General features: G+C 34.4%; 1 protein-coding gene across 1 annotated transcript in view; it reads left to right on the forward strand.

Moving 5' to 3' along the window:
* LOC113496172 (probable cationic amino acid transporter) overlaps window positions 1-23,156 on the forward strand; it is a 138,364-nt gene extending 115,208 nt beyond the window's left edge. The window contains exons 10-18 of the mRNA XM_026875308.1: window positions 4,931-5,055; window positions 16,942-17,096; window positions 19,239-19,303; window positions 19,426-19,523; window positions 20,223-20,360; window positions 21,463-21,634; window positions 22,034-22,161; window positions 22,373-22,577; window positions 23,008-23,156. Coding sequence (XP_026731109.1) covers window positions 4,931-5,055; window positions 16,942-17,096; window positions 19,239-19,303; window positions 19,426-19,523; window positions 20,223-20,360; window positions 21,463-21,634; window positions 22,034-22,161; window positions 22,373-22,577; window positions 23,008-23,137 — 1,216 coding nt within the window. The 3' untranslated portion in view covers window positions 23,138-23,156. The remainder of the gene's footprint in view (window positions 1-4,930; window positions 5,056-16,941; window positions 17,097-19,238; window positions 19,304-19,425; window positions 19,524-20,222; window positions 20,361-21,462; window positions 21,635-22,033; window positions 22,162-22,372; window positions 22,578-23,007) is intronic.
* Window positions 23,157-25,734: the final 2,578 nt, after the last annotated feature.

The raw sequence follows: 25,734 nt of genomic DNA on the forward strand, positions 1-25,734 counted from the left end.
AAGTTTACAGCATTAGTTTCGCTTCAGTGTAACTAGCCCAAGGGGAAGTTGAACTGACCTAGGTGAAGTACCTTAATAGTTCACAACTGTGTTGCTCTTTGACGTGGCTTGGACTCCAGTTCAATTCTAACGTAGATCGGTTAATTACGAAACCACTACAGGTCACTGCCAATAATTGTAACCAAGTTGCTTGTTGAATTAATTAGTACTGATTGGCTATTACGCTAATGATAGTACTACATCAATGCTCGAAAATAAAAACGACGTTTTCATTATGTTTTAAAAATGTTCTGAAACAAATGAATGTTAAAATTCTTAAATTGAAAGCCCTCTTTTTAAATTACGTCAATCTTCGTGAGCGGCTGGCTGGAAAATACATTTTTTCTTTATTTTTAATCCGTGCTTTTTACAAGAGCCAGACTTTTTTTCCGGCTGTTCGTGGTCTAAGTATCTGGGCCAATCTATTTTGTATGCATCGAACTTATTGTACTGCCTTTAGCTGAGATAAAACATTGTTTGTGATGTAGGACATTTTAATAAGTAATTAGAAGTGCGGTTTAGTCGTCAAAGTCTCCGAGCGTTAAAATATCAATTATGTATTTTCTTTTCACTCAAGCCGGGATAATTAAGCGTCACTTGGCGAATACTTTGACATAAATCTCCGGAAAACTAAGAGATTTATCTGACAGATTTCAAGATATTTCGTCGGTTGTTTGCACTGTCTTAACGCTGAGCCTCGGATTTGACACTTAGATCTTTTATTTAGAACCTTATTTTACTGATAAAACTTACTTCTATGTGACACAAAAGTAACTATCTTCTTTTGTAGACGAATTGTTTTTCGATATTTATTAAATCTCGTTGAAACAGTGACTCTTTGTGCATAATTATCGCTGGACAGTGACCAAAATCCCTAATGGTATTCATGAGGCCACCATTGACTATTCGCATTCGTGGTTTTATTTAAATCTGTTTATTCCGTAGCCCGCGGACCTGAGAGCAACCGATATTGTGTCCGTTAATGAAGTTTCAAATTACCTCTACTCTTTGAATTTTGGCTGATTTATTTAATCGTGGTACCAAGTAACTGTTATGTTATGATTGACTTATAGGTACTTTTAAATCGAAGATAAAATAATAGAAATGATGCTACATTTAATTTCATTTCATTCAACTAGATTAACGTATAAAGGTAATATTATGAATATGTCGTTATTTTTAATAATATTAATTTTAAATAAATTTTACGTATTGCAAGAAGGTTTTATACTTTTGGTTAGGTTTTCTTTTTTATGTGCCGATGACTGGGTCGAACGATAGCTTCCACGGTTATCAACACAAGTCGATAAAAGATTGTTGGCGATAGTGGCGCTCTCTTACTTATTGTTATGAAAATGAAAATTTGTAATAAAAAAACTATACGAAAACAAACATTGTTAAGACTACTAATAATACAAAGTTTACCTCTATTACGTTAAATACATTCTAATTTTCAACTGTCAAACATAATTTGTATTGAACCATGACCAGTCAACATTGAAACTGTGTTTGTCATTTCGGATATTTGTTGGTACAAGTGTGACATCTGTGAAAGGGCAGTAATTACTCAAATCACACTATTTGGGATTGCAAGCGTTTCGAAATTTAGAATTTAGTGCTCGTGTTAACGTTACGAATTCCAAATTGCGATATGTCGGTCTCTGGTTAAATATCAATTGGACATGATTAAACCAGATTTTGTAAATGATAGGCATTTAGATAATTGACATGGAATATATTACATTTGATTAATGAATAATTTTGAAACTAATATCAATGGTTTTGTTTTTCTTCTTCAGCGTGTTAAAACTTAAAAGATTGAATTTTGATTACGCCCAAAAGGATTCAAATTTAAAGAAAAAGAAACTTGCATTTTAATAATTTCTCTAAATTTGCGGAAAATTATTAATAAATTCCGAAATGAACACAACAAGTTCATTGGCATATTTAAAACCGTCTTAGTTTTAAAAATAGACAAATTCCCGAGGGTTCGAAAATAAATAGTTTTAATAATATACTCGTCTAGCCGGCAAGATCTAAAGGTTATCTTGAGTGGCGTGGACTTGTAAAGTTTATAAGAGACTCCATTCCTGGCCGAAAACCCTTGGGACGTGGTTTGATGAAACCCACAACCACTGTACCGTAGAACAGGTACCACAGAGAATTCCAGTTACCAAGAAAACTCAAAACAGTTTGTTTAGCTCTTTTTAAAGTATATGTTTCCGTCGTATAAATTATAGATAAGCAATCTAAATAGAACTTGAAGATAAAGACACAGATAACGATTTTTTTATTTTTCCAGTCAATAACAATTTACTTACAACCTTTTTTGCCATAAAAGAATATTTTTTTCATTTTTATTGTTACGATGAAGCTAGTTTTAATTGAATAAAAGTCGTTAAGCGTTGCATTGGGACAATCAGAGAAAAAGGCTCGGTTCATTTTTATTTTCCACTTCGTTTTACCGTTTACTGGCGGGGATGTTCATTAAAAAGTTAATTACACACAACCGATTAACGAACAATTCGATTTTATTTGTATTTTTGTACGTATAATTACATATTTATTTAAACGACTATACAAATACTTATTAAAATACTAGTATTTGTTTCATTTTTACGAATTAAACCCTCTTTTAAAATAAACGTTTTATGATCTGGCTAAGCAGTAAGCAATCAATAAATTCGTTAAAAACAAAACATGAAAATAACTACACCTATTGTTTAGTGTCTATATTACGTAACTCTCTTTTAAAACATGTACATATTATTCAAAGTTAAAAAGTAATTTATTCAGAAAATTCAGCTATAAAAATAATGAAAGATCCGCACTTTTTTCTCCTACGAACATTTACGTGCTTAATGCCAATATAACTTTCATCATACAGTTTAAGAATAGGTTTCTCCTTTTTTATGCTTCTATGTATGTTCTTCTTCTTTTCTGCAATCGATTATTCCAACCAAAGTCAATTGATCTATTTCCTATGCAATATTATGTTGACATGGAACTGATCTCGTGAATGGAACTGGATTAGGAGATTAAACTTGGACTCGTTTATTTTGTATTGACGAGTATTTAAGTCTTAAGAAGGAAAGCGTATTATTATCAAAATATATTAAATTTTATGTGCACTTTCATATATGGTATATGTTGTTTTCATTGTTTTTGTTCTACTGTGATCAATATTTTCCGTATATTGTTTACTTAATGTGGGAAAATACACAGACCAAGTGTACCGCCTGAAGCGACGTATTAATATTTATAGTTTATTAATTTGAGATCTCGTTCTATATCAGCAGACACCGAGCACAGTTACACAACAGACTTAGAAGCCGATTAATCGGACCAAAAACTGTGTTAAAATAAAAATAGAATACGGTTTGTTGATATGATAAGATAAGATTTAAGAAATGCCTTTTAAAAAGTTAAGTTTATTTAACATCAACCTTAAAATTGTCACAATACATAACTGAAATAACTTTAAAAGTTTTATTAAATACCTAAAGCATAGCATACTCAACTATTTTACTCAATGCTAGTCTAAAAAATACTGGCACCGTGCCTTCGCATCGACACGAAAAAACAAAAAAAAAGTTAACACACATTTTTCGCTAGTCGAATAATTATAATTTGACCTGCCCTTTAAAAAAGAATAAGTACTTGAGTAAGTGCGTAGAGAATTTTATTCCGTAGGTAATGAAAATAGGTCGCCGTTGATTGCCATAGCCCAGTTAACACGGACTGTTGGCTCATGACAATTGTGCTTGTTAGTTTCCTCAGCTCACTGGTGTTCTATACTATTTATTGTACGGAACTCTTAACTATTCTACTATTCTTAACAGTTGAGTGCGGATGCAGATATTAAATTAATGATTCAGTGATATGAAAATTAAAAAAAAAACTTTTTTTTGCAATGGCCGAGTGGAATCTTTATTTGTTTTATGTTTAGAGTTGTTACTTTAAAAAAATATGTGTGAAATAGTTCATAAAATACTATTAATAACGTCGGTGTAGTAATGATAGCTATTAAAACTATCACACGAAACTCATCAACTTAGGAACTTAGTTTTATTTTTCTTCTAGTATTTTATTTCGTATCATAGCATGGAAAAAGCGAATGTTTCATAAACTAATTTATATTTTAATCCCTCTTCAAGAACTGGAAAACGGTGCAAAACTAAAGATTAAAGTCTTGTAGTTCGATACTCCGGGCATAATTCTTTTGTTTTTTATCTTGCGGTAAGCAGATTACACGGATCCATTTGAATATTTAATGAGTATAAAATAGTTTTATGTTGTGACTAAAACTAAGAACTAGAGACAGGGTTTATTCGGAAGTACAAATCTATACTAATATATAAAGCTGAAGAGTTTGTTTGTTTGTTTGAACGCGCTAATCTCAGGAACTACTGGTTCAAATTGAAAAATTCTTTTTGTGTTGAATAGACCATTAATCGAGGAAGGCTTTAGGCTATAAACCATCACGCTGCGACTAATAGGAGCGAAGATACAATGGAAAATGTGAAAAAGACAGGACGGGTATAAATCATAACTTATATCTTCTTCTACCCACGAGAACGAAGTCGCGGGCAACAGCTAGTCTCTAATATAAATGTTACTTTATATATATTTTTAACTACTTCTTCTAACGCGCGTCTGCTGGTAGAGATTTCTTCTCTCTGAAGAATTAATAAGCAGCACCCTTGTACATCATATTTTGTAATGTGTTTTTACTATTTTGTGTGTACAAAAATTGTGTTACGCGTTATCAACCGCGCATTTATTATTCGAGAATTTTAATTGCTATCGTTGGTGTTGATCCTTTTTAGACTTACCGAGAATAGAACCTTTTTGCTTTTCTTTTTTTTAATATGTAATTCGTTTTGTTCAGGAAACTGGCTCAGATCTCCGAGAGCACGGGCACGCCGGCCTTCGCGACAATCTGCGGGGGAGTGGCGGCCGCGCTGGTGTCCCTGGTCATTCAATTGGAAGTTCTCGTGGAAATGATGAGCATTGGTAAGTACTGCACCCACTTATAGACTCTCATATATGTAACCAGGACAAAGCACATGACGTACTCATTTTCAAGGAGATTTCAATGCAGAAGTAGGATGGTGTGTAGTGCTAAATAAATACATAAATGTTGAAGCGAAATGAAATATAGCATTTAGATATTTTATGTTGTATAAGACAAATACGATGATATTGTGCAGCTCTTTTGTGATTGAAGTTAAATCAGCCGCAGTTCACAAGGTACCGCAATTGATTACATATCCTAAATATAATTGGCTCATTCGAATTAAGTTAACATTCACTTAACATTAATTCGGAATAAATTAAAGATATCTTTGTCTCTAATCAACTTGTGGCGATCATTGGTGTTAGTAGAAAAATATCGAATTTATGAAAATGAATTTCATTTCCATACGTGCTTTAGTACCTACTTAATGCTAGCTATTCTTGAATTGTTACTTAGCTTCAAGGGCTGCAAAGTCGCGGCCACTTGTCTAAAGGTTATAGCAATATAAAAACAGCGTTTACGATTTACTTGAAAAAATCCTCAAAAAAGAAGGAGTCTCGTAGATTCGAACCATTGCCCGCGGCAACATTTTAAAAGCCCCGAATAACTGCGCCAAGGTTGTAACAATCGCTATGAATTTTTTATATCCCTTTGACGAATGAATTGGTTTCACTGTAATTAATATCAAAGAAAGATTCTACGAAAACAAATTCATAGATATTATGACGCTTTAGAGTTATTTTTTAAATCATCGGCCTTGCCTTTTCGCAACTATGTTGGGGTCGGCTTCCAGTCTAGCCGGATTCAACTAAGTAGAAGTGTTTTACCACGATTTAACGTGCCTTCCGAAACTTCGAGAATCTCAATATGACAAAGATAGTCACCCATCTGCGGACCAACCGCGTCAAGCGTAGCTTAACCTGTGATCGATTCACTTTTGCGGTTATAGCTTAGCCACGAGCTCCTCTATGCAAGTAATGAATTATATGGCTTTGCATTAAAATCATTTCATTAGTTGCGTTTGTAATGCCTAATGGGTTCAGTTAGTTCTGCGGTAACAGTATCAGGTCAGGCACTAATTAAGCTATTCAGGAGCTGTTTCAAACATCCAGCAATAACATTAAATGTGAATATTAATTAATTACTGATAGACCGAATAATATTATTTAATAACAAAAATGATTAACGGATTTCAAATAGAAACTAATGAGTCAAATTTGATGCAATGTTTATGGTATCAAATGACACCTATTCTTTGTTAAAGGAAAAAAGAGACGCCTCACCCAGCATGAAGTTCTGAGAATGGAGAACCCTCTTTTATAAGTCGGTTAAAATATGCTCGGACCACTAAGGGTTTCAAAAACTGGCTACTCATCAAGTTTTGACCTAACCAACGTGTATTTTATTTGCTGTTTCGCTATAACCTTTCTTGGCGGCCTAGTGAGGGACAGTCAGATAGACAGCTAATTTTTTCCGTATTTACACTTTGTTTACGGATCCCCAAAATGCCGAATACTACTGAGAAACTTTGGAAAATAATTTGAGGTTTTGACGAATTTAAATATTCAATAAGCCCATACTTCACTCCACAGCAATACTAGATCCAATAAAAACTCTTCTGATCAAAACCTTTTTTCAAAACTCTCTAAACAGCATTTATTTTTCACTGCATTGGAAAGAAAACTCACTAGCTTATACGAACTAGTTAATGACCAGCTAATTACGTCATCGTTCTAGAGTGAGCCGCTTTACTTAGCTTAGTGTCATGAGTGGAAAGGCTCAGTAATCTAGGCTTACGGGAAGTAAAAAGTAAAAGGGTTACGGGAAGCATGTTATGTGCAGTGCATAAACTGTATGTGAATACCTAAAGTACGTGTCGTGTTCAATACTTGTCATGCAGGAAATTTAATAAATTCGTTTTCTATTTCGTTGTTGTTGCGAGAAACATACTTTAAAAATTCTCAGGCTTACTGGTTTTCTCAGGATGTCAGAATCAATCAATTTATTCAAAATTTCGAGGTCCAATGCTTGAAACAGGTCGCTTCCCAGCTGTGCAGTGTAGTAAGTAAAATAATACTTAGTAACACGCTCAACAATTTGAAAAGGTATCACTGTGTCGGGAGTTTGTCCGTTTTACTTTTTCCATCTTCTTTGATCCTGTGTATTTTCTTTCACTTCTTTATAAATGAATAATTATAAAATTATAATTTATTGCACCAAATCAGATATTACGTATTGCATGTACTCAAACATAGGCCTTTTTTTTGGGACTAGCCTGCCACGCATGCCCGTCATTACAACTCCTGTAAGCCAGGATCTACAATGAAACCAACGAAAACCACCAAAACACTTAAGTTCGGTGTGTTCCAGGGGGAACAATTAACTGCCTTGGAACCCGCAACGAAATTAATCAGGAATAGTAAAAAGGAGGAGTAAGAAAAAATATTCCACTTCCCTCCATAAATCATAGGCCTATGAAATCGTAGGGCCACGCACATTTAGCCAAACTTAAGTCTCGAAGTGAAATTCACGGTTGGCTACACTCCATTCTACTTACCTCCGCATCAGTGGAGACGCACCACAGCACTCTACCAAACTATGGTAGCTTACACACTGCATATTAAATGCATATGACCATCTGCATGGCTTAATGCTTAGTGAAATTCGCAATTACTGGTCTATGAAGGATTAATTCAATAACATAATACGTCTTACTCAGCACCTGTAGTATATGATCTCGATGCAGGATATCACAGACAAAACGAGACACAGCTATATGAGAAATGCTCTATCCTGCTTCAACAACAGCGCCAGGCCTGCTTTGATTTCGTGGTAATAGGAGATCATATTGAAATGTCTTCGTCTGTCCAATTTAGTGAAACCTATTAATTATTGATGGGATATCCTTTGTGAATTATTGAAGTGTATATATCCTGTACTTGTGGTCAGCCTGTGGAGCCATCGAATTAATTGCGTGTGTTCTAATTACGTAACAACACAAATTAGCTGTCCGATTAAATTATTAGCGAATGCTCTATTACGTCCGACATTTTGTATTCATTATTATCACTACGTGGTATAAGGTAGTCTTTTCTAGGTATATTAACAGATTCAACAGCCTATTCAATATGTCATTAAATTGTCGTCAATAATTATAACAAAAAATAGCTTGATATATCACAAATCAATGGTAAAATCTGCATACATGAACTAAGGAAAAGCACCTACATCTCTATATAATTTTATCATTAAAACACTCAACTGAAAACTAGAACAAAGATGAACTCTAGCCGCAGATAAAACTAACTCCACTAGCACTCATAAGTTCCATCCATGATAATGTCATATAAACTTCCAACGATAGCGATTGTTCGGAAAGTTTAAAAGCCTGTCAATAGACGTAAGTTGTAAGTGGTGATTGTATCTAAGTAGGCTACGAGGACGCCGGTTAGCTGCTAACCCGACACTGAGACCTATTGATGTCACCGGTACCGATTCAATATCCACATGACTTAAAGAGGCTATCGCAAGAAGTTGACACTATTTATAACTAGCCAAGTAAATAAAATGTTGTATAAATGTAGAAAATATATTCATCTGTATAGCAACAGCATTATTCACAAAGTCTCCATTACACGAACGGTATTAGATAACGAAAATCTCTCATTAGATGTAGCGTTAATAAAGCTACGGTGTGGTAGCATTACATCTCGTAGCTGTTCCGTAGCACGCGGCTACGAGAGTAATTTAAAATGTTGTTAAAAACAAAATACTACACGATATAAATTAATTACAAGCAAAGATAATGAAGTTCATTAACTTGTGGAGAGCAAATATGCCTTAGAAAATTATGATACGCAAAACTCGACCGAATTTGCTTGAAATTAATTGATAACATTATTGTACTAATAGCACCAAATGGTGTTCAGATACTCACGTGAGATTATTGGAGTTATCTATACAGTTTCATCCTGAGCCGGGCGTTTAATCATGAACCCGTAATACCATGCTTGTGATGACAACGCCTGTTTCAATGTCACTCATTTGTCGCTTGATTACTTTAGTGCATTAATAATATTACCTGCATCATGAAGTTACTGTCGTCCTTTACTCGTAATGCTTTACAGTGAGTAAAACAAAAGATTGAATAGAAAGATGTTCTATAAAACTGGAATAGATTGAGACGTGTGATGACACAGTTTTAACGTAATCATAAAATGATTTGTTTTATGGATTCCATGTTACTTATTGATTTTATCAAAATTATAATTCAATTAATAAGATTAAATTTCTCAAAACGGCAGCTAAGATGCGGAAATAATTCACTGCTTCTTTGTATCTTTAATAGTAGTGACAGAGTAGATAGTAGCAATAACGAAATCACAGAGGATAGTCTTAAACATGGTAACATAAATTATTATTAGTTTAGTTCTGATTTTGATATCAAAACTTAATTATTCATCTGTAAAGTGTGTTCAAACGTAAGCATTTAATCTTAGTTACGATTATTTAGTAAATAATAATTAATGCTCGTTCAATAGGTGTTTCTATTATGATAGTTTCAAAGGCATATTTAGGGGAAGTCTTTCGCTAGTTTATTCATGCATAGATGATCGTGATTTCCTAGTTATTTGCCTTAACTTGTAATTATTACAGTTATAGGCAATTTATATCAAAATGTTGCTTTCAGTAGATTGTTAGAAACTCTACTAAATGTATATTAAAAGTAGAGTCACCTGATCCAGACCAAATCTTTTTTTTGTGGTTTTAGCTCGGATACTATCCATCGCGTTTAACAATATGGAGTGCTATTTTTAGGTACCTATTGCCCACGCAACCATTTTGTTTTGTATCTATTGTGCATGTGCAAACATTTCCCCCGCATGCACTCACGGATTTCGGATAAAACTGTTGTGGGTCAAACAAATATTTGCCATTGGCGCAATACCTGCGCGTTTACGAAAATACTGTAAGGCTGCAGCTATATTAGACGAACGCAAACTGCGATACACGAGTGATGAAAGTCCAACCCGAATTGAAACGCTAAATGTGATTATTACACAACTTCTTTATAGTCTATTTTCTATATCTATACTTAATATAATAAAGAGGGAAGATTTGTTTGTTTGACACGAATAGGCTTCGAAACTACTGGACCGATTTGAAAATTCTTTCACTGTTGAGAAGCTACATTATCCCCGCTGAACATAGACTATAATTTATTTCGAAAAATATTAGGGTTCCGTTAGAAAATTGCGATAATATAACCAAAGGTGTAAAATCGGAAACCTATTTCTGCGTACGCTGCTAATACTAGACAATAGAACAAAATGATTTACTACGAGTTTGCTTACCACGCGGAAGAAGTCGCGGGCAACAGCTAGTCTTAAATAATTTTCACGTCTGTATTTTAGTTTAATACTTCACCCGGATACTAGATATTTATATAATAGATATTTATAACTTATAGATTGAATCGCCCACATCCTTACACTTGATTGAACCGTTATCTTTGAAACTACATGTTATATTATAACATTATTATTAACCTATAGGTCTCTGATATTTGCATTACAACGAAATCAATTTAAACTTACGAATATGCTCGTACCTCGATGTTGGTACAAAATATTGGTATTCGCGAAATAAACCGCAATGTACATAAATTATTTTATTGAAACAAAATGGATTGATATATGTAAATTGGTTTAGTAGTATCGAGGCATGTTGATATAACCTCCGGCGTTTTTGCCCTATCAGAACATTTATTTTCTGCGAGAAAATGTTACATTTATATGTATGATATACATATAAGTTGTTTAAACATAGTTTTTGTGTCGTTACTAGATTGTGTCCAATGCTGTCTTGTAAATAAAATCTTTCTGATACTGAATTTTTTACAGTAGTCTAAAAGTTTCTATCGTTTTTCTGGTTTCATAACCGAAGGATAACAGAACCCTATTATTGATGCTTCGTTTGTCCGTCCTTCACCAGGTTGTATCTCAGAATCCGTTACTGCGAGACAGTTGACAATTCATAGATGGTGAATTTCTGATGCCGCTATAACAACAAGATATTTTAATTTAGGATATGCTGCATTTGATACTGTTGACCATTTTCACTTCATTTGTTTTTCGTCGTTTTTGTCCGACTCGTATTTGATGTGTTTTTAAGTTATTGTATGTGTGATTATATGTGTCATAAAATCTTCACCATACGCACTGAACCACAGTTAGTACATTATTTATTAAATTAAAATGTATGAATGCTATACATAACTGAAAATTCAGTTTGCTTCGTTTATGACTCACATGAATGATTTATCTGTATCGCAATGCGACGTATTTGTGAACGGTGCTTGATTTTCAATGCTCCAGAGACATGGCAGAATGATAGTCAATAAATATATTGAAATCTGCGCGTCAATAAATTACTAACCGCTTCATACATTATTGCTCATAGAAATAAATCATTAAATTAACAAATTTTCAAACAAAAACGTCTTATCTTTAATAGTTTTCTTTCAGCAAACTTTTGACAAAATTAGACTTATTTTTAGACAAATACGAAACCATACTTATTATACGTGCTATGTACTTTAAATAATATTCTGGTTTTCCAAAAATAAATAGAAGAGTTTGGGGATTATTCTATTTGTCATACGTCATGATCCTACTACTATTATAAAGGCGAAAGTTTGTAAGGATGTATGGATGTTTGTTACTCTTTCACGTAAAAACTACTGAATGGATTTGACCACAATATAGCTTATACATCAGAATAACATATAGGCTACAATTTTTGAGGTTTCTAAAAAAACACATTTTTGCGCTTAAACGGGGAAAATTCTAGCCACGTGGACGAAGTTGCGGGCAACAGCTAGTATTTCAATATAAATCATCAATTACCATATAACATAGATTTGCACAAAAAAAAATAGATGACTTTGATTATTATTCTATTTGTTGCATGATGTTATTTAATAAGATAGATCGTCAACTACCATATCAGTCAATTGTATCCAAAAATCTGCTAATCCAATGTGACAATTTGTTTCACCTCTCACCTAAAACCCTTTCGACCACACTTCTATGACAATTTGTTTCACCTTTGACCTAAACCTCATGCAACCTTATTTCTCCTCACCTCAATTTATCCCGGTTCCACCACAGTTCCACAACTGCGGTGCTCTGGACAAGGCGGACGTGGTTCCGTATGCGGTACCTTTGCGGTTCGCCTGTTTCATTTCCGCTCGCAACTAACATTTTTATGACGTGAAGTGTATCTCAGTACGGATTCCTATGCACGTTTTACGTGGAAAATAAACTAGTTGTATGTTTTATCGTTCTAGTTTGAAATGCATTCATAAAAAGTTTTGTTGATATAAAGGGGGATGTTTTACTCTATTATGTCAAGAGGATGGTAAAGCTATTATAATAAACTCGCCTGTTTTATATAAATTTATTTCACACGTCGTATACCTTAAATGACATGGGTAATTTTTGACAATTAAGACCTCAGCCCGCTAGCTACAAAACAATTTAGTTTAACGACAGTTTAGGCACCGACAAAATTATCGTTGACTAAAACGAAATCCTTTTGTTACAACGACGTAGGAATGATCCTAGATGGAAGCGGAACCCTTTATGTGTCGTTGAAAACAGAACTTGCTCCCCCCCCCCAACCCCTCCTAAATACCAGCTCGAAATAAGCAATTAATCTTTAAAACGATTATGAAGTTCAAGTACTCAGTGCAAGTACGATAGCGGTATCGGATTATTTCCTAGAATCCTCCTCACGTTATCACGTTTGTAAATTGGTTGTTACGTAGCGGGCTATGCTATAATTGATCCATGGATTGGTTACGATGCCGTCGGAGACTAGAGCCAGCTAATTCATTTGTTGGCTAGCCGTCGTCGTAACTGGTCGATGTGAATTTGGCATTTACATAGCGTTTCGTGATTTGAAGACTGGCAGTATATTAAAGAAATGCTTTTTGAAGAGTAATTATCTAAAGAGGTTGTTGGAAACCCACATGATGCGGATATTTAATTGTGAAGACTTTTTTTGTGCTACGTTTCTGGTCTGTCGAAAACTCTCTCAGTAATCTTACAAAATTTCCTTTTTTTGCATTACACTAACTCAATATAACATTAAAACATTTTTGTAAAGTAGTGTAGATAATAATAATAATTCTTTATTTCCAGATAGCTAAAGATTCATGTTAGTAACACTCATGACTTACAACTATTGTTAGTAAAACGGCAATTTAGTATCGATGATTCACATTATGACATATTAAGCACCGTACTCACCATATTTTTTAAAATGGGAGAGGTAACATCCTCCCTAATTATTTTGAGGATGCTGTTATTTGCCTCGTACACTGCTTAGTAGAGATGCAGTTTTTTTGCGAATCACCGCGTGAAAGCCATCGGTTTGATTCGAAGAAAAATATTAAAATCATGCACACAACATGCTTTCGCCGTTTTTGTCTGTAAACTAAAGTCAGAAAGGTAAGTAAGCCACAAATTACATAAGCAAAAAGGTTTTACATAATGTTTACAGACGTTAACCTAATTTTGGAAGCAAGACAACGCTATAGCTGTATATGTCCATCTCACTCTACCGACTTACTTAAAGAACTTTTTAAGGTTGTACCCAATATTCTAACACGAAAAACTGTCAACGACCAATCTACGCGGCGAAGTGTTTTACGTAAATGGAACCGCAGTGCCGGGGACATCTGGAGACTATATTATCTATACATAATGTACTACACACGTATACAACAAAAACTTCGATCTGATAAACATTGTGATCAATACAAAATGAGAAAGTTATAATCATCTTACAACCACCGAACAATACAACCACTAGGTATATAATAATAGTTTGTAATTTAACGTGATGATGACTTAATATCCAGACCGATTTTATCCATGACTGCTATTGTCGCAAGATATATTGTACAAGTCATCGCAACATGCAGCGTTGCACAGGTCTCTCAGTTCTCTAATGCAATCTTTCCGCAGAATCAGAAATCACATTTTTACGTGCTTTCCAAAATGCAGAAGCTGTGATATTTATGTCTTAAACAATATTATTCTAGAACATAGTAAAAAATAAAGTTATTTAATAAGAAAACCATGTCAAGGCTTCCATCTCTCTCTCAAGAACTAAATCCTCTCATATAAAACCATTACGGACTTGATGACGTCACCGTATATGCCATCCTCCCCATCAGTATGCTTGTGCTAGACTGCGCTTAGCATAAATAAACTAGACCACAGTATTAAAAACTGTTACGTCACGCTTCTACTAAACACATGACTATACTTATTTTATAAAGAAGAAAGCAAGTGGGATGTAAACTCAGCGTATACTGAACCGAAATTCCAATTCTTTATTTTGGAAATTCTTTGCCTATGGAAAAGAAAAGATTTTTTGGCTATACCATAACTTGGCATAAAACTTTGGCTTTACAGACCATAAAAGACGCTGCTGAAATTAAATTTATTTTTGTTGGAACAGTCATCTACATAAGATACTTTAATCAATAATTATGAAGATAGCCGATTATCGAAGTACAGCCAATTTAAATTATACAACGGCTGATTCACACGACTAGTCTTAGACATAGTCACCGCGTCAGCTCATTATTAAGGATTGACTCCGTTTGGATTCGAAACTAGTCATGCAATCCCGGTAAATACTCGTAAGTAAACAACTACATCATTGAAATTTAAACCAAAGTTAATTTCAAAAAGTGTCTGGTGTCGCTAAATAATAGATTGTCAGATTCATCAATTAATTTCTATTAGCACTATATCGTATAAATCGTAAATTGATATTTTTTCGTTTAATATTCGAGTCAACTAGTCAACGGGGGTTGACCCTAGAATTTTAACAGCCTTTTGAGATTAACTTAGGCTCATACTTGGGCTTATATTATTGAATAGGAAAAGGGAAACAAGTAGTGAAATTCATAGTGCATAAGAGCATAAAAACATTATGAAGATGTTACCTAGCACTAATCTACAAAAACCTTGGAATTTTATTAAAACTACCAACAACTTATACTTTTTCCAGCTCTTACCCGTTTGAAAGAATAAAACTTTTTTAAGATCTTTTCTGAAAAAGTTAGAACTTTGATAACAAAACATGGAAACGTACTTAACCATCGTCTTACTTTAAGAAGCGATTAACTTTTATAATACCCGGTAAAAAAAATGTTTTTAGGGTTGCGTACCAAAAAGGCTAAAACGGGAACCTATTACTATGAGTCCGCTGTTTGGCCGTCCGTGTTCTCACCAAGCTGTATATACGTGATGCATTGCGACATCAAGACGATTAAAATTTTCACGTGTGAGATAGTTTTACTTTAAACGATGACTATTTTTTTGCTTATAAGTTTAAACCCGAAACGATTAAAGATATTTGTCTCGAAACAGCGTGCAGGTTTGATTAAATATGTTTGATGTCTTACGCTGTCAGGTTAAAAGGTTTTTAAACATTCTCAAATTTGGAAATCGATCGAAATCGCATAATTTATTATTATTAAGCTTGAAGGACTTCCAGCATCAAACGGTTTAAACAAACATGTAATGTGAGACAAGAATGTTTGAAGGTCTCGGCGGCTCTTTAAGGTTCAAAGACAAGGTTATCGTACAGCGAGTAGCTTCACATTACAAAAGAAGGGACAAAAAGAACCTTTTCGGAAAATTCAATTTTTCTACATCTCAAAAAGCGAGTCTGGCGTAGCGGGCGCTCCGAATATAATAGAGTTCCTTCTAATGTCTTCACCTTTAAACGCGATACTACTTAGATTACTAAGAATGAAATTAATAAATTGTAAAAGAATTTCAATAAAAAATAAATAATGGGACATTATATATAAATTAGTGAACAATAGGCGTCTTCTCAGTAAGTACCTACTGAATAATGGGCAATTCATTTTCCCTTGAACTGATAAATTACTACAAAGTGATTAATTTCCAAATACCTAATAAACTTACCAAACAAACACCCTTTAGATACCAATACATATACATTTCTAGGGAAAAAAACCTGCTTTCAATAAATCAAGCATATATCATACGAAACAGAAACCAGTATTGCATATTACATACTCGTGCCATAAAATCAACGCATTCACCAGTATTCGTGATACGGAATTATTTCAGTGTCTCATTTTCAGTACACACAATCGGTGGCGCTCATCGTTCCCTTGACCTACTTAGGAAGGGAGGTCGAAAGGCGTCGCGCTTCCATCCGCAATGCTTCGGTTTCCTAAATAACGTACGGAGCGGAATAGCACGTATTCCTCTGGTTTGACAGATCGAGTTTCTTATGAGCATTTGGTTTTCTGCGTGAAACTTGTGAGAATGTAACCTTAATACGTATTTGTGGATATAAATATTTGGTAATAAAATCGATGTTTTCTTGTAAATGAACAGAAGTAATTCAAAATTCGATGCGGAATTTATTCAATTAAGGGAACCCATGGATACCTATGATGTAAGTTTAAAGCTATAAAACCTTTTTAGGGCGAAGGCAAAGTTATAAAGTCACGAAAATTTATATCGCCCATACAGGAACCAAAAACAACGTATTTATATAGCAAAGATGCTCACTGACGCAGAATATACCTTCCATTAACTCGTCAAATAACATTATACATTACATTTATTTGTATACTTAAAAAGTTAAAAGAACAACACAAACTCAATTCTGATCGCAAACATCGACTGTGCTCTACAAACAATCGTAGTCATTTCATCAATTTGTGTGTCTCCAACGAGACAGTTCCACGATACACCTGAGTCTAATCAGCACTTCGTTATCTCCTGATTACTGAAAAGCTCTGTTATTGTCAACAGGTACTCTCCTGGCCTACACCTTGGTATCGACCTGTGTGCTGGTGCTGCGCTACCAGCCGCACTCCACGAACCTGATCGAACTGCTGCCACAAAGTATGCGTACTCCCCTGGAACCTGAGGGCACCGCGAGCGCCAACCGAGAAACTAGCTTCGGCGTAAGTACTTTAATAAAACAAGCTGTACAATAATTTATCAAATGATATGAGAGATTGTAACAACCTAAACGTATTTAAAAACTTAGGAATTATGTATGCACATTCTCATGTAACCCTATATATCATAACTGGATGTATAATTGATTAATTTAATAATAGGTACTTTGATCCTCATTTTATGTGAACTGTATTTAAATTCTTATTAGAAATAACATATTTTCAAACCGAATTCATAGTAAAAAACGGCTCCTGCGTTAATGAATCTATGCACCTTTTTTATGTAGCCTATTTTAGATCCCACTGCTGGGCAAAGGCATCCCCCTTTAATTCCAAACCTCTCTGTCCTTTGCAATTTCCGGCTACGATTATGCACTTTATTCTTCGTAATCTGTGCATCACATTATGGTTAAGAATTGGCATTGTTTTTCTAATAGGAATGTAGACAATAAAAAAATGATGGAACCTCTGATATTGATTTACTAGATAATTTCGTTGTAACGTTTCATTTGTGCCAATGCACTCTGTTTGGCGAAAGGCGAACAGGGTGTGTAAATTTCGTTGTTTTCATTGAAATATCTAACAGCGAATGCTCACAGCGGATCGCCCGCTCTCGCGAAAAAAAGAGATGTAATGTTCGTTTCGTGAAAGGGTACAGAAAGACTAGAATATTTCAACATGCCGCTTGTTGTGCTGATATAAGTACCTATATTCTCTTGTAAATCATAACTTAGTTAAGGCACTTAGAAACGGCGGTTTATTGCGTACACCTACGGTAAAAATATTTTAAAAATTATGTTCTGAAAAGTAAAGTCTGTTAAAGTAGAGAAAAAATCTTACTTTCATGAAACTAATACAGGTAAGAAACAATTCTTTGCGAACCTATTTCAAAGCTGTCTGATCCGTTTTAATATTTATTGAAACCTTTTTGCTCTCTCAAGGGATGCATGTCTTGATCTGAATATAAACCGTGTTTAATCTTTACTAACTTGGAGATATCTAATCAGCTTGTTCATAAAGTAATCATAGAAAACCTAGAAAGTCTTGAACAACAAGTTAGTAATATGGCATTAAGCAAACAAATTGAAATACAAAGATAATCTTCTAAAAGAAAACGTACTTCTTTGTCAGATTAAATTTCTTTCTTGTAATAAGTATTTTGTACCCATAAATTATGGTAAAAGTCTTAGCGTAATTAAGTCTCCATAAATAAATAATTGGTTTCATAGCACCTGGTTTAAAAGAAGTTCTATTGAAAATCGCTTAATAATAGTGGAGTCATTTATCTCTTGGACACTTGGAATTGCTTTACACTCGAAGCGGTGCACACCTCTGCCCCACTTTCAAAGAGTTATTCAATTGCAGAAATTAGAACGCTTTATATTGTTTTACTCGTTCTAATTCGTTTCTTTAATGTAATAATAAAGTTTAATAAGTGAATTAGGTCCCACTAAAACAGGCTATAAAGTGAATATAGGTTAGAAAAAAAATACAGAAACGTTTTTTTTTTAATAGAGGAAAGATGAAAGTGAAGTCTGAAAAAATACGTTGCATTTATAAATATAGAAAGATTTACTTCGAAATACGCGTCGGTTTCATTGAAATGAAATAACTGAGATTGACAAGTTTATCCCATCACACACAGAGAGACTGCACGACATGCTTGCGACAGACGTTATCAAAATCAATCAGTATTTGTCGACACGTATTCAATTCAGCAAGAAAGCTTGTAGGCCTTTCAACACCTTTTATAATAATATTGCAATTGTGAAAGCGTGACAATAAACTACATAGTCTATAGAGCGTTATCTCTTTTCTATTGTATAGTTGTTTATTACTATGACTGTTAAAGGGGACTACTAAGATGAAAAATAATGAGACATTTTCAATGTACATATTTTATTTATCTGTTGATCGTTAATTTTAATGAATGTTGATGTTTTTTTTATAGTTTTATGTCTTGGAGCTGTTTTTATTTTTATAAGTGTGTATCTACACTTATAATAACTATTTGCAATATTAAGTTTGTAATTTTTGTCCCATTTGGTATTTATATGTAAGGATAGTATTGAACATGAACAAAAAAAATAATGTAATACATCAGGTGCATACAGAACATTACACTAAGCTGGTGTATCTTTGCAGGCTCACAGCTCAACCCACATAATGCCGCCGAGCCAGCGCGTCATGGTCCGTCGTGTCACCAGAAGGTAACATGCTTACTGCGAATGTTCTGCGACTGTACCCTCGCCTCCGCGAAAGGCCGGCCGAAACTTTCCTTTGTTAATTTTCTTGCGTGTGGCAACTGTGTAAGGTGGTAGTTGTATTACAGCTCGCCCGATTCGGATGACAGTCTGCCTGGAGACGAGAGCGAAGAGTATCGCGATGACACCTTCCTGGTCAACTCTAACCCCGAAAACAAGTTTTACGGTACAGCTTTTATCTATTATACTGTTAATCAACTGAAGTAAAGGTCTTAAAAGTAATTTATATTATAATCAATTTTTGAAATTAAAATTTATTGAAATATATTTTGACATCACAGCGATTGTTTTTCAAATCTTGTATGTTTCTTTTCTGTTGAGATCTGTACTACCAATCCGGAACTTTATATGGATACCTAAATATAAAATTACGAAACTCGATTTAGATTCTTTGCAGACATCAACTTTGCTGACTGATACGTTTCAAAATAATTAACACGTGCACTTTACGTACATTTTACACTGTATAGGATCAGCCCCAATATTTAACGAAAAAAGCTGAATAGTTTAGTTTTCAGTTTTTTTTTTTATTTATTATTACAATTTAAAATATACAACAAAAACATTGATATACATAACATTCAAAAACTACAAAAGTTTGCAATTAATGCTACAGTGTCAATGTCGGCAATCTTAGTCATTTACGATAAGCATGCGTTCAGAAAAAAATTCTCGGCTCCTGATTTTATAGAAATCAAACCTTAGACTTAAAATGAGCTACACTTATAGATAATAAGCTAGCGTACTATAATATTCAGAAAGGTAAAAAAAATTTTTCGCTTTTTAGTACTATTGCTAAAGAACACAACTTCAAACAATTGAAGACTTACATATCTTATTGATTTTTGTAACAATGTGTCCACAGTTGGTGGTGGATCGTCAGGCAGTAACAGCGCCTGCAGCCGATTCCTGCAAGCCCTGGCCCGTCAAATGCAAACCATGAGCTATCTCTGCCCTGGACTCTTCCCATGGGTTGACTGTGGACCGGCTACTGAATACAGCGGTAAGATTCCTTCCTCGTTGAATCATTATCAAGTTTAAGAACTGGAAACTTGAAGATGTGACGTTTGCCACGTTTCTCGTTTTTTGTGTTATCTCTTTTCTTTCTTATTACATCCCCACTCTACCTTTTCCTCATCTTCTATGCGAAATCTGGGTCTTCTCCTTTCAAATCTTATTAGACGTCATGTGGAATTTAGTAACATTTTCAAGTATCGAGTAAAGAATTATTTAATAGCATCATTTTATCAATCTTCCTTAAATGGATAACCCAAGCTATGGGCTAAATATTGGTACTTTGAACCACTTAAAATTCTTTTTCGAAAAAAAACAAATCTATATCTATCTAACACTAATATATAAACCTCAAGAGTTTGTTTGTTTGTTTGTTTGAACGCGCTAATGTCAGGAACAACTGGTTCAAATTGAAAAAATATTTTTGTGTTGAATAGACCATTCATTGATGAAGGTTTTAGGCTATATATTATATCATCAGGCTGCGACTAAAAGGAGCGAAAAAAAAGTCATAACTTATATCTTCTAACCAGGCAGACGAAGTCACGGGCAACAGCTAGTATATTATAAATATTCAGGTCACGTTTAAATCTTGCCACTAATTTTTGAGTCTACCTTTGTACAAAGCTAGCTTTAAAGCCTATGTCGCTATACTCGGCTCTTTCAACAATCACAAAGTAAACAGTAACAACAGTAACTAAAGTAAACCAAACATATTATTAACAAATAGAGGGTGCCCTTACATATTATAGGTTAATTGTCGATACATAAGTGTGCGTGTGTGCGTATCTGTGTCTCATATTTCTCCACATCATCTATACTCTATACTAATATATAAAGCTGAAGAGTTTGTTTGTTTGAACGCGCTAATTAGATATAACATCACGCTGCGACTGATAGGAGCGAAGATACAATGGAAAATGTGGAAAAAGCAGGGCAGATATAAATCATAACTGATATCTTCTAACCACGCGGACGAAATCGCGGGCAACAGCTAGTATAAAAATAAGCAGTATCTTTGTACCTATCGTGTTATATAATGTTTGTACATAAATAATGAAAAAAAAATCCTTTTTAATGCCCGTTCTCAGGAATGTTCGTGATCAAGGCTACCGGCGTCATGTACGTACTGATCATCATATTCGACCTCTTTGCGGCCTACGGCTACCCTGGAACGTGCACCTTCACGACTGTCACCATGTGCCTGCTCATGCTCGCCATTATCGTCATTCTGCTGATGATCTCTCGGAAACCACAAAACCGGTAAGATTCATTAGTTACTACTTTTTTTAGGTACCAACTACATAGATTTAAAGTTATATTTATTTTAGATAAGCATTTACTATAATTCACTTACATGAGAAATTTTAACACACACAAGCATACATTATTTTATCCTGTTTGTACATTAAATAGTTTAAAAATTATATTTACAAAGTTATTCAAAATTTACTTGCCAAGCTGACAAGTTGTATTAAATTGTGGATTTTAATCACAGCGAATTTTGAAAGCTAAACAGCAGAGAATGTATCGACAGACAGATAGTTTCTAAAGTTATTTAGAGTTTACACATCTTGCCACCGATAGTTAAAATACAAAGACAACAAACAAAACACACGATCTCTAGTTTGATCGATATTGACCTCGTCCAAAACATTTCAGAGTGGCACTGATCTACGCGACACCTGGACTCCCGTTCGTGCCGGCCATCGCTATCATCGTCAACATCTACCTGATCCTGAACCTGTCCATACTGACTCTAGTCCGCTTCACTATCTGGATGATTATCGGTAAGTTACTGGCAAATAGTTTTTATGGAAACATGGGATGGATAAAGTCCCTTCAAAAATAATACTCTACTACTACTAATACTATTTTTATTTAAGTATTAGTGTCACACAAATTAAGCTTCAATTATCAAACTATCAGCTCATGAATCTTTAAAATTAGTTCGACGTTCACCTCTCCATCCAACCTCATAAACCTTTCTTTAATTCACAGGATTGATTGTTTACTTTAAATACGGAATTAAGAACTCCACTTTGGAGACCAACCCACCAGCGCCTCCACCAGAGACCCCGCCGCCGCCAAACCCGTTGGCCCGCACGACCATCCCACCGCCGTCCCCTCAACCCCCGACCACCGGCGACCGCAACATCTTTGAGGGCGACAGGAACGACCGCGACGGACTGTACGGCAACATGGAGTAAGTATAAATAGAAATCAGAAACCTTGAAAGCCTTGTCTTCCGATCGATAGTTTTTACTTAGTTGTTAATATGAGTAGGAAAAGGATTATCTTCTGTAAAGTTTTGTGCATGAATAGGTGATAGGATCATTAGTTCTGCTTTTGCAGAAGCTTAGTAATTTATTTCAGTACGAACGACGAGGAGCATTTTGAATTCCTTATGTAGTGTCAGAAGGAGAGTAAATAGTTAACATCATGAAGGGAATGGACTTCACCTATACGAAACAGTAAACGGAATGCTGCAAGTCACATTAAAGTCAAAGAGCACCTCATTTTCTGTAAAAAATACTTCTATTCATTTTCTGTAGTTTATTTTATGAACATTTTCAATTTATTACAGGCATTTGAATTTTTTGCACCTGTTCTATCAAATGTCACCGCTTTTCCAGGTATCCACCTCCTATACTATCTTGGCATGAATCAGACTTAGAACCAGTACAGTCGACTAGCCGGGGCCCGTACCAAACGACTGTGCAACCTTACCGTCCTACCACATACCGACAGGCGGAGACACGGTAAGCAGAGGGACGGGACTACGGGACATAGTTCCACATACACAATATTTAAAGCACAGAATTAGTCTCAGGGCTATAAAAACTATCGTTAGGCGGATTCGTTAATTTGACAATTTTGACAAACAAAGTGTAGAAACTACACTTACTAATCGATCGGGATCGCTCCATTTGTTTCGGATCCAACCAGAGTCCTTATTTACGATATGAACTCGATTAATAAGTGTTTAGACGAAGACGAAGAGACTCATAATTTATTGATCATCATCATCAATAAATCATGAGTCTCTTCGTCTTCGTCGCTTATTCACAGTCCATGAATCATTGAATTCTTAGGTTATCGACACACTACACTTTGATTCCACATTTCATTTATAGTCAATTCGGTATTTTTTCGACTCAATCACGAATGCTAAGCAGAATGTTGAGAACCCTTTTAACATAGAATGTTGTTAGTCAACTTTTTATTAAGCACATAGTAATTACTTTAACGCACTCATAAGTAAAATTTAGTATAAGGTATTTAGTAATAAATAATACAATCCGACCACCCTTCCATTGGAGATTTTAATACCTACCATTCGTATTGAAAAAACATTCTTAACTTGTAATTTTTGCCTTTAAAAATCGACCAAAACGTTTCCAATTGCACACCGTTATATGACAAAAATTTAGTTTAGTTAATCACAACAAACCAATTACCTAACAATCTTTTTTTAAAGCAATGTTTTTCAAAATAACTTCAACGAAGTTTTCATCAATAATTTAGTGTGCTATTTACTCGAGCACGGTTTGTAATACCAGCCTATATACGTTTTGCTGATCATTAATTTCAGGTTTCCTCTCGATTTTTCCTTCACCGTTTAACAGTCAGAATAATAAAGAAAGAACCAACTAACAACTACAAACAACTTTTATTAACAAAACTGACAAAAGTCTTAAAACGACTTTGCTCTATCACTCTTTTAAAAAGTACTTTTAATGATTTGGATCGAATCTGCACCTCGTGCTTAGGCTCGCTATACAAATTCTTGTATAGCAAGACCTCCACGATACTAGACAAATGTTTACATTATACTAATATTATTGTGTAATTTTTCAGCTACAACACTCGCACGAATAGGACCACGACGCACACGAGCTCCATCAGCCGACCCCCGTGGGCATACCCTGACTCCAGCTACGACACCTGGGAGGATTAGATCAAACGACTGGATTCGACGACTGTCTTTTTTATGGATTTTCTTAGATATAGCCCTGTATGCTTGTTATATAATTTAAAATGAAATATTTTGTGATTTAATTCATACGAAATTTGCAGAGCTATAGCAACGGGTTAAAGTTATATTTCGTTTCGTTTTTTGTTTTCGGTTTTATTTTTTCTACAACAAGCTATGCCTATCCTCTATCGTTTTTGTTCAACTTTCTGTTGTACTTTCGTTTCGTGGCTCTTTACTGTAGGCATTTTATATTAGTAAGCCACGTATATATTCTCTTTATACGTGTAATCTATCCGTAGTATCGTATATTGTATGTATACACTGTTTTTATATGCCTATAACTTAAGAACCGCGCATATTCTGTACTCATACCTACAGAATTCCCGTCAAAGCTAGTAACTGGTTTGGGGATACTAACGCATGCACCCAACTTTAACTACGGTGTCTAAATTGCCATTAATATAACGGTCCTAAAACACAGTTCCGAATTAGTACAGTTTATAAAAGACGCGGAAATCCAATTTGTATGATTTTTCCAAAATTCTAATATCCCAAACATATCAAGTAATTTTTTACACTTTTCAATTTTTTTGTTGACCTCTTACAAAAATATAAGATAGTTTTGATAACTATAGGTGAATACCTAAAATAGTTGTATTTTGTAACCCATATATCGGCCTTAAGTTTTTGAAACTTCAAAAAATACCTTCATTATTTTTATATCGGTACTTTTCACCTGTTTATTGTTAAGTAGACTTTATTCAGCTCAAACGTTGTTAAATATTTATATATATAACGTCGGGCTTACTATTTATAATCTCATTTCGCACTTTATATACGTATATATATTATTTTTAATTTATTTCTTCGTCATTAATCTCTAAATTGATTTAAATAGAAGCAACAATAATCACTATGGTTAAGGTCTTCCCGTTGATTTAAAACAGCTCATTGCCTCTATAGCACAGACTGTAAGCAATAGACAAAATAACATCCATGCCTATTAAAAACTTACAGGAGTCATAATGAGTTATTAGGTTTAGTTAATACGTGAGATTATGCTTATATGTAACATAAGGCGTTTAGCAGATAATGAACTAGAGTCTCACAACATCATTTATCATCGAGACCGCGATTTAAAAGCCTTTGTGTCCAGCGCGCTGAAATAACACCGCGGATTTTTGTGTCAATTGAAAATAAACTTTAAGACCACTTTTCGAAGCTTCATAAGTGATCGGCTTAGATTTCCAACTAAAATGCTTTTACGTACTTGATATGAACTTTTCAAATAAAACACCTTAATATCACTAGATGAAGGTCTGTATTCGAGTTTCACAAAAATATTTACTGTGTTGCGCTTGGCTAAATGGTCAAATTGTTGACT

The sequence above is a fragment of the Trichoplusia ni genome, chromosome 7, assembly GCF_003590095.1.
Source record: "Trichoplusia ni isolate ovarian cell line Hi5 chromosome 7, tn1, whole genome shotgun sequence".
In the NCBI taxonomy this organism is placed as follows: domain Eukaryota; kingdom Metazoa; phylum Arthropoda; class Insecta; order Lepidoptera; family Noctuidae; genus Trichoplusia; species Trichoplusia ni.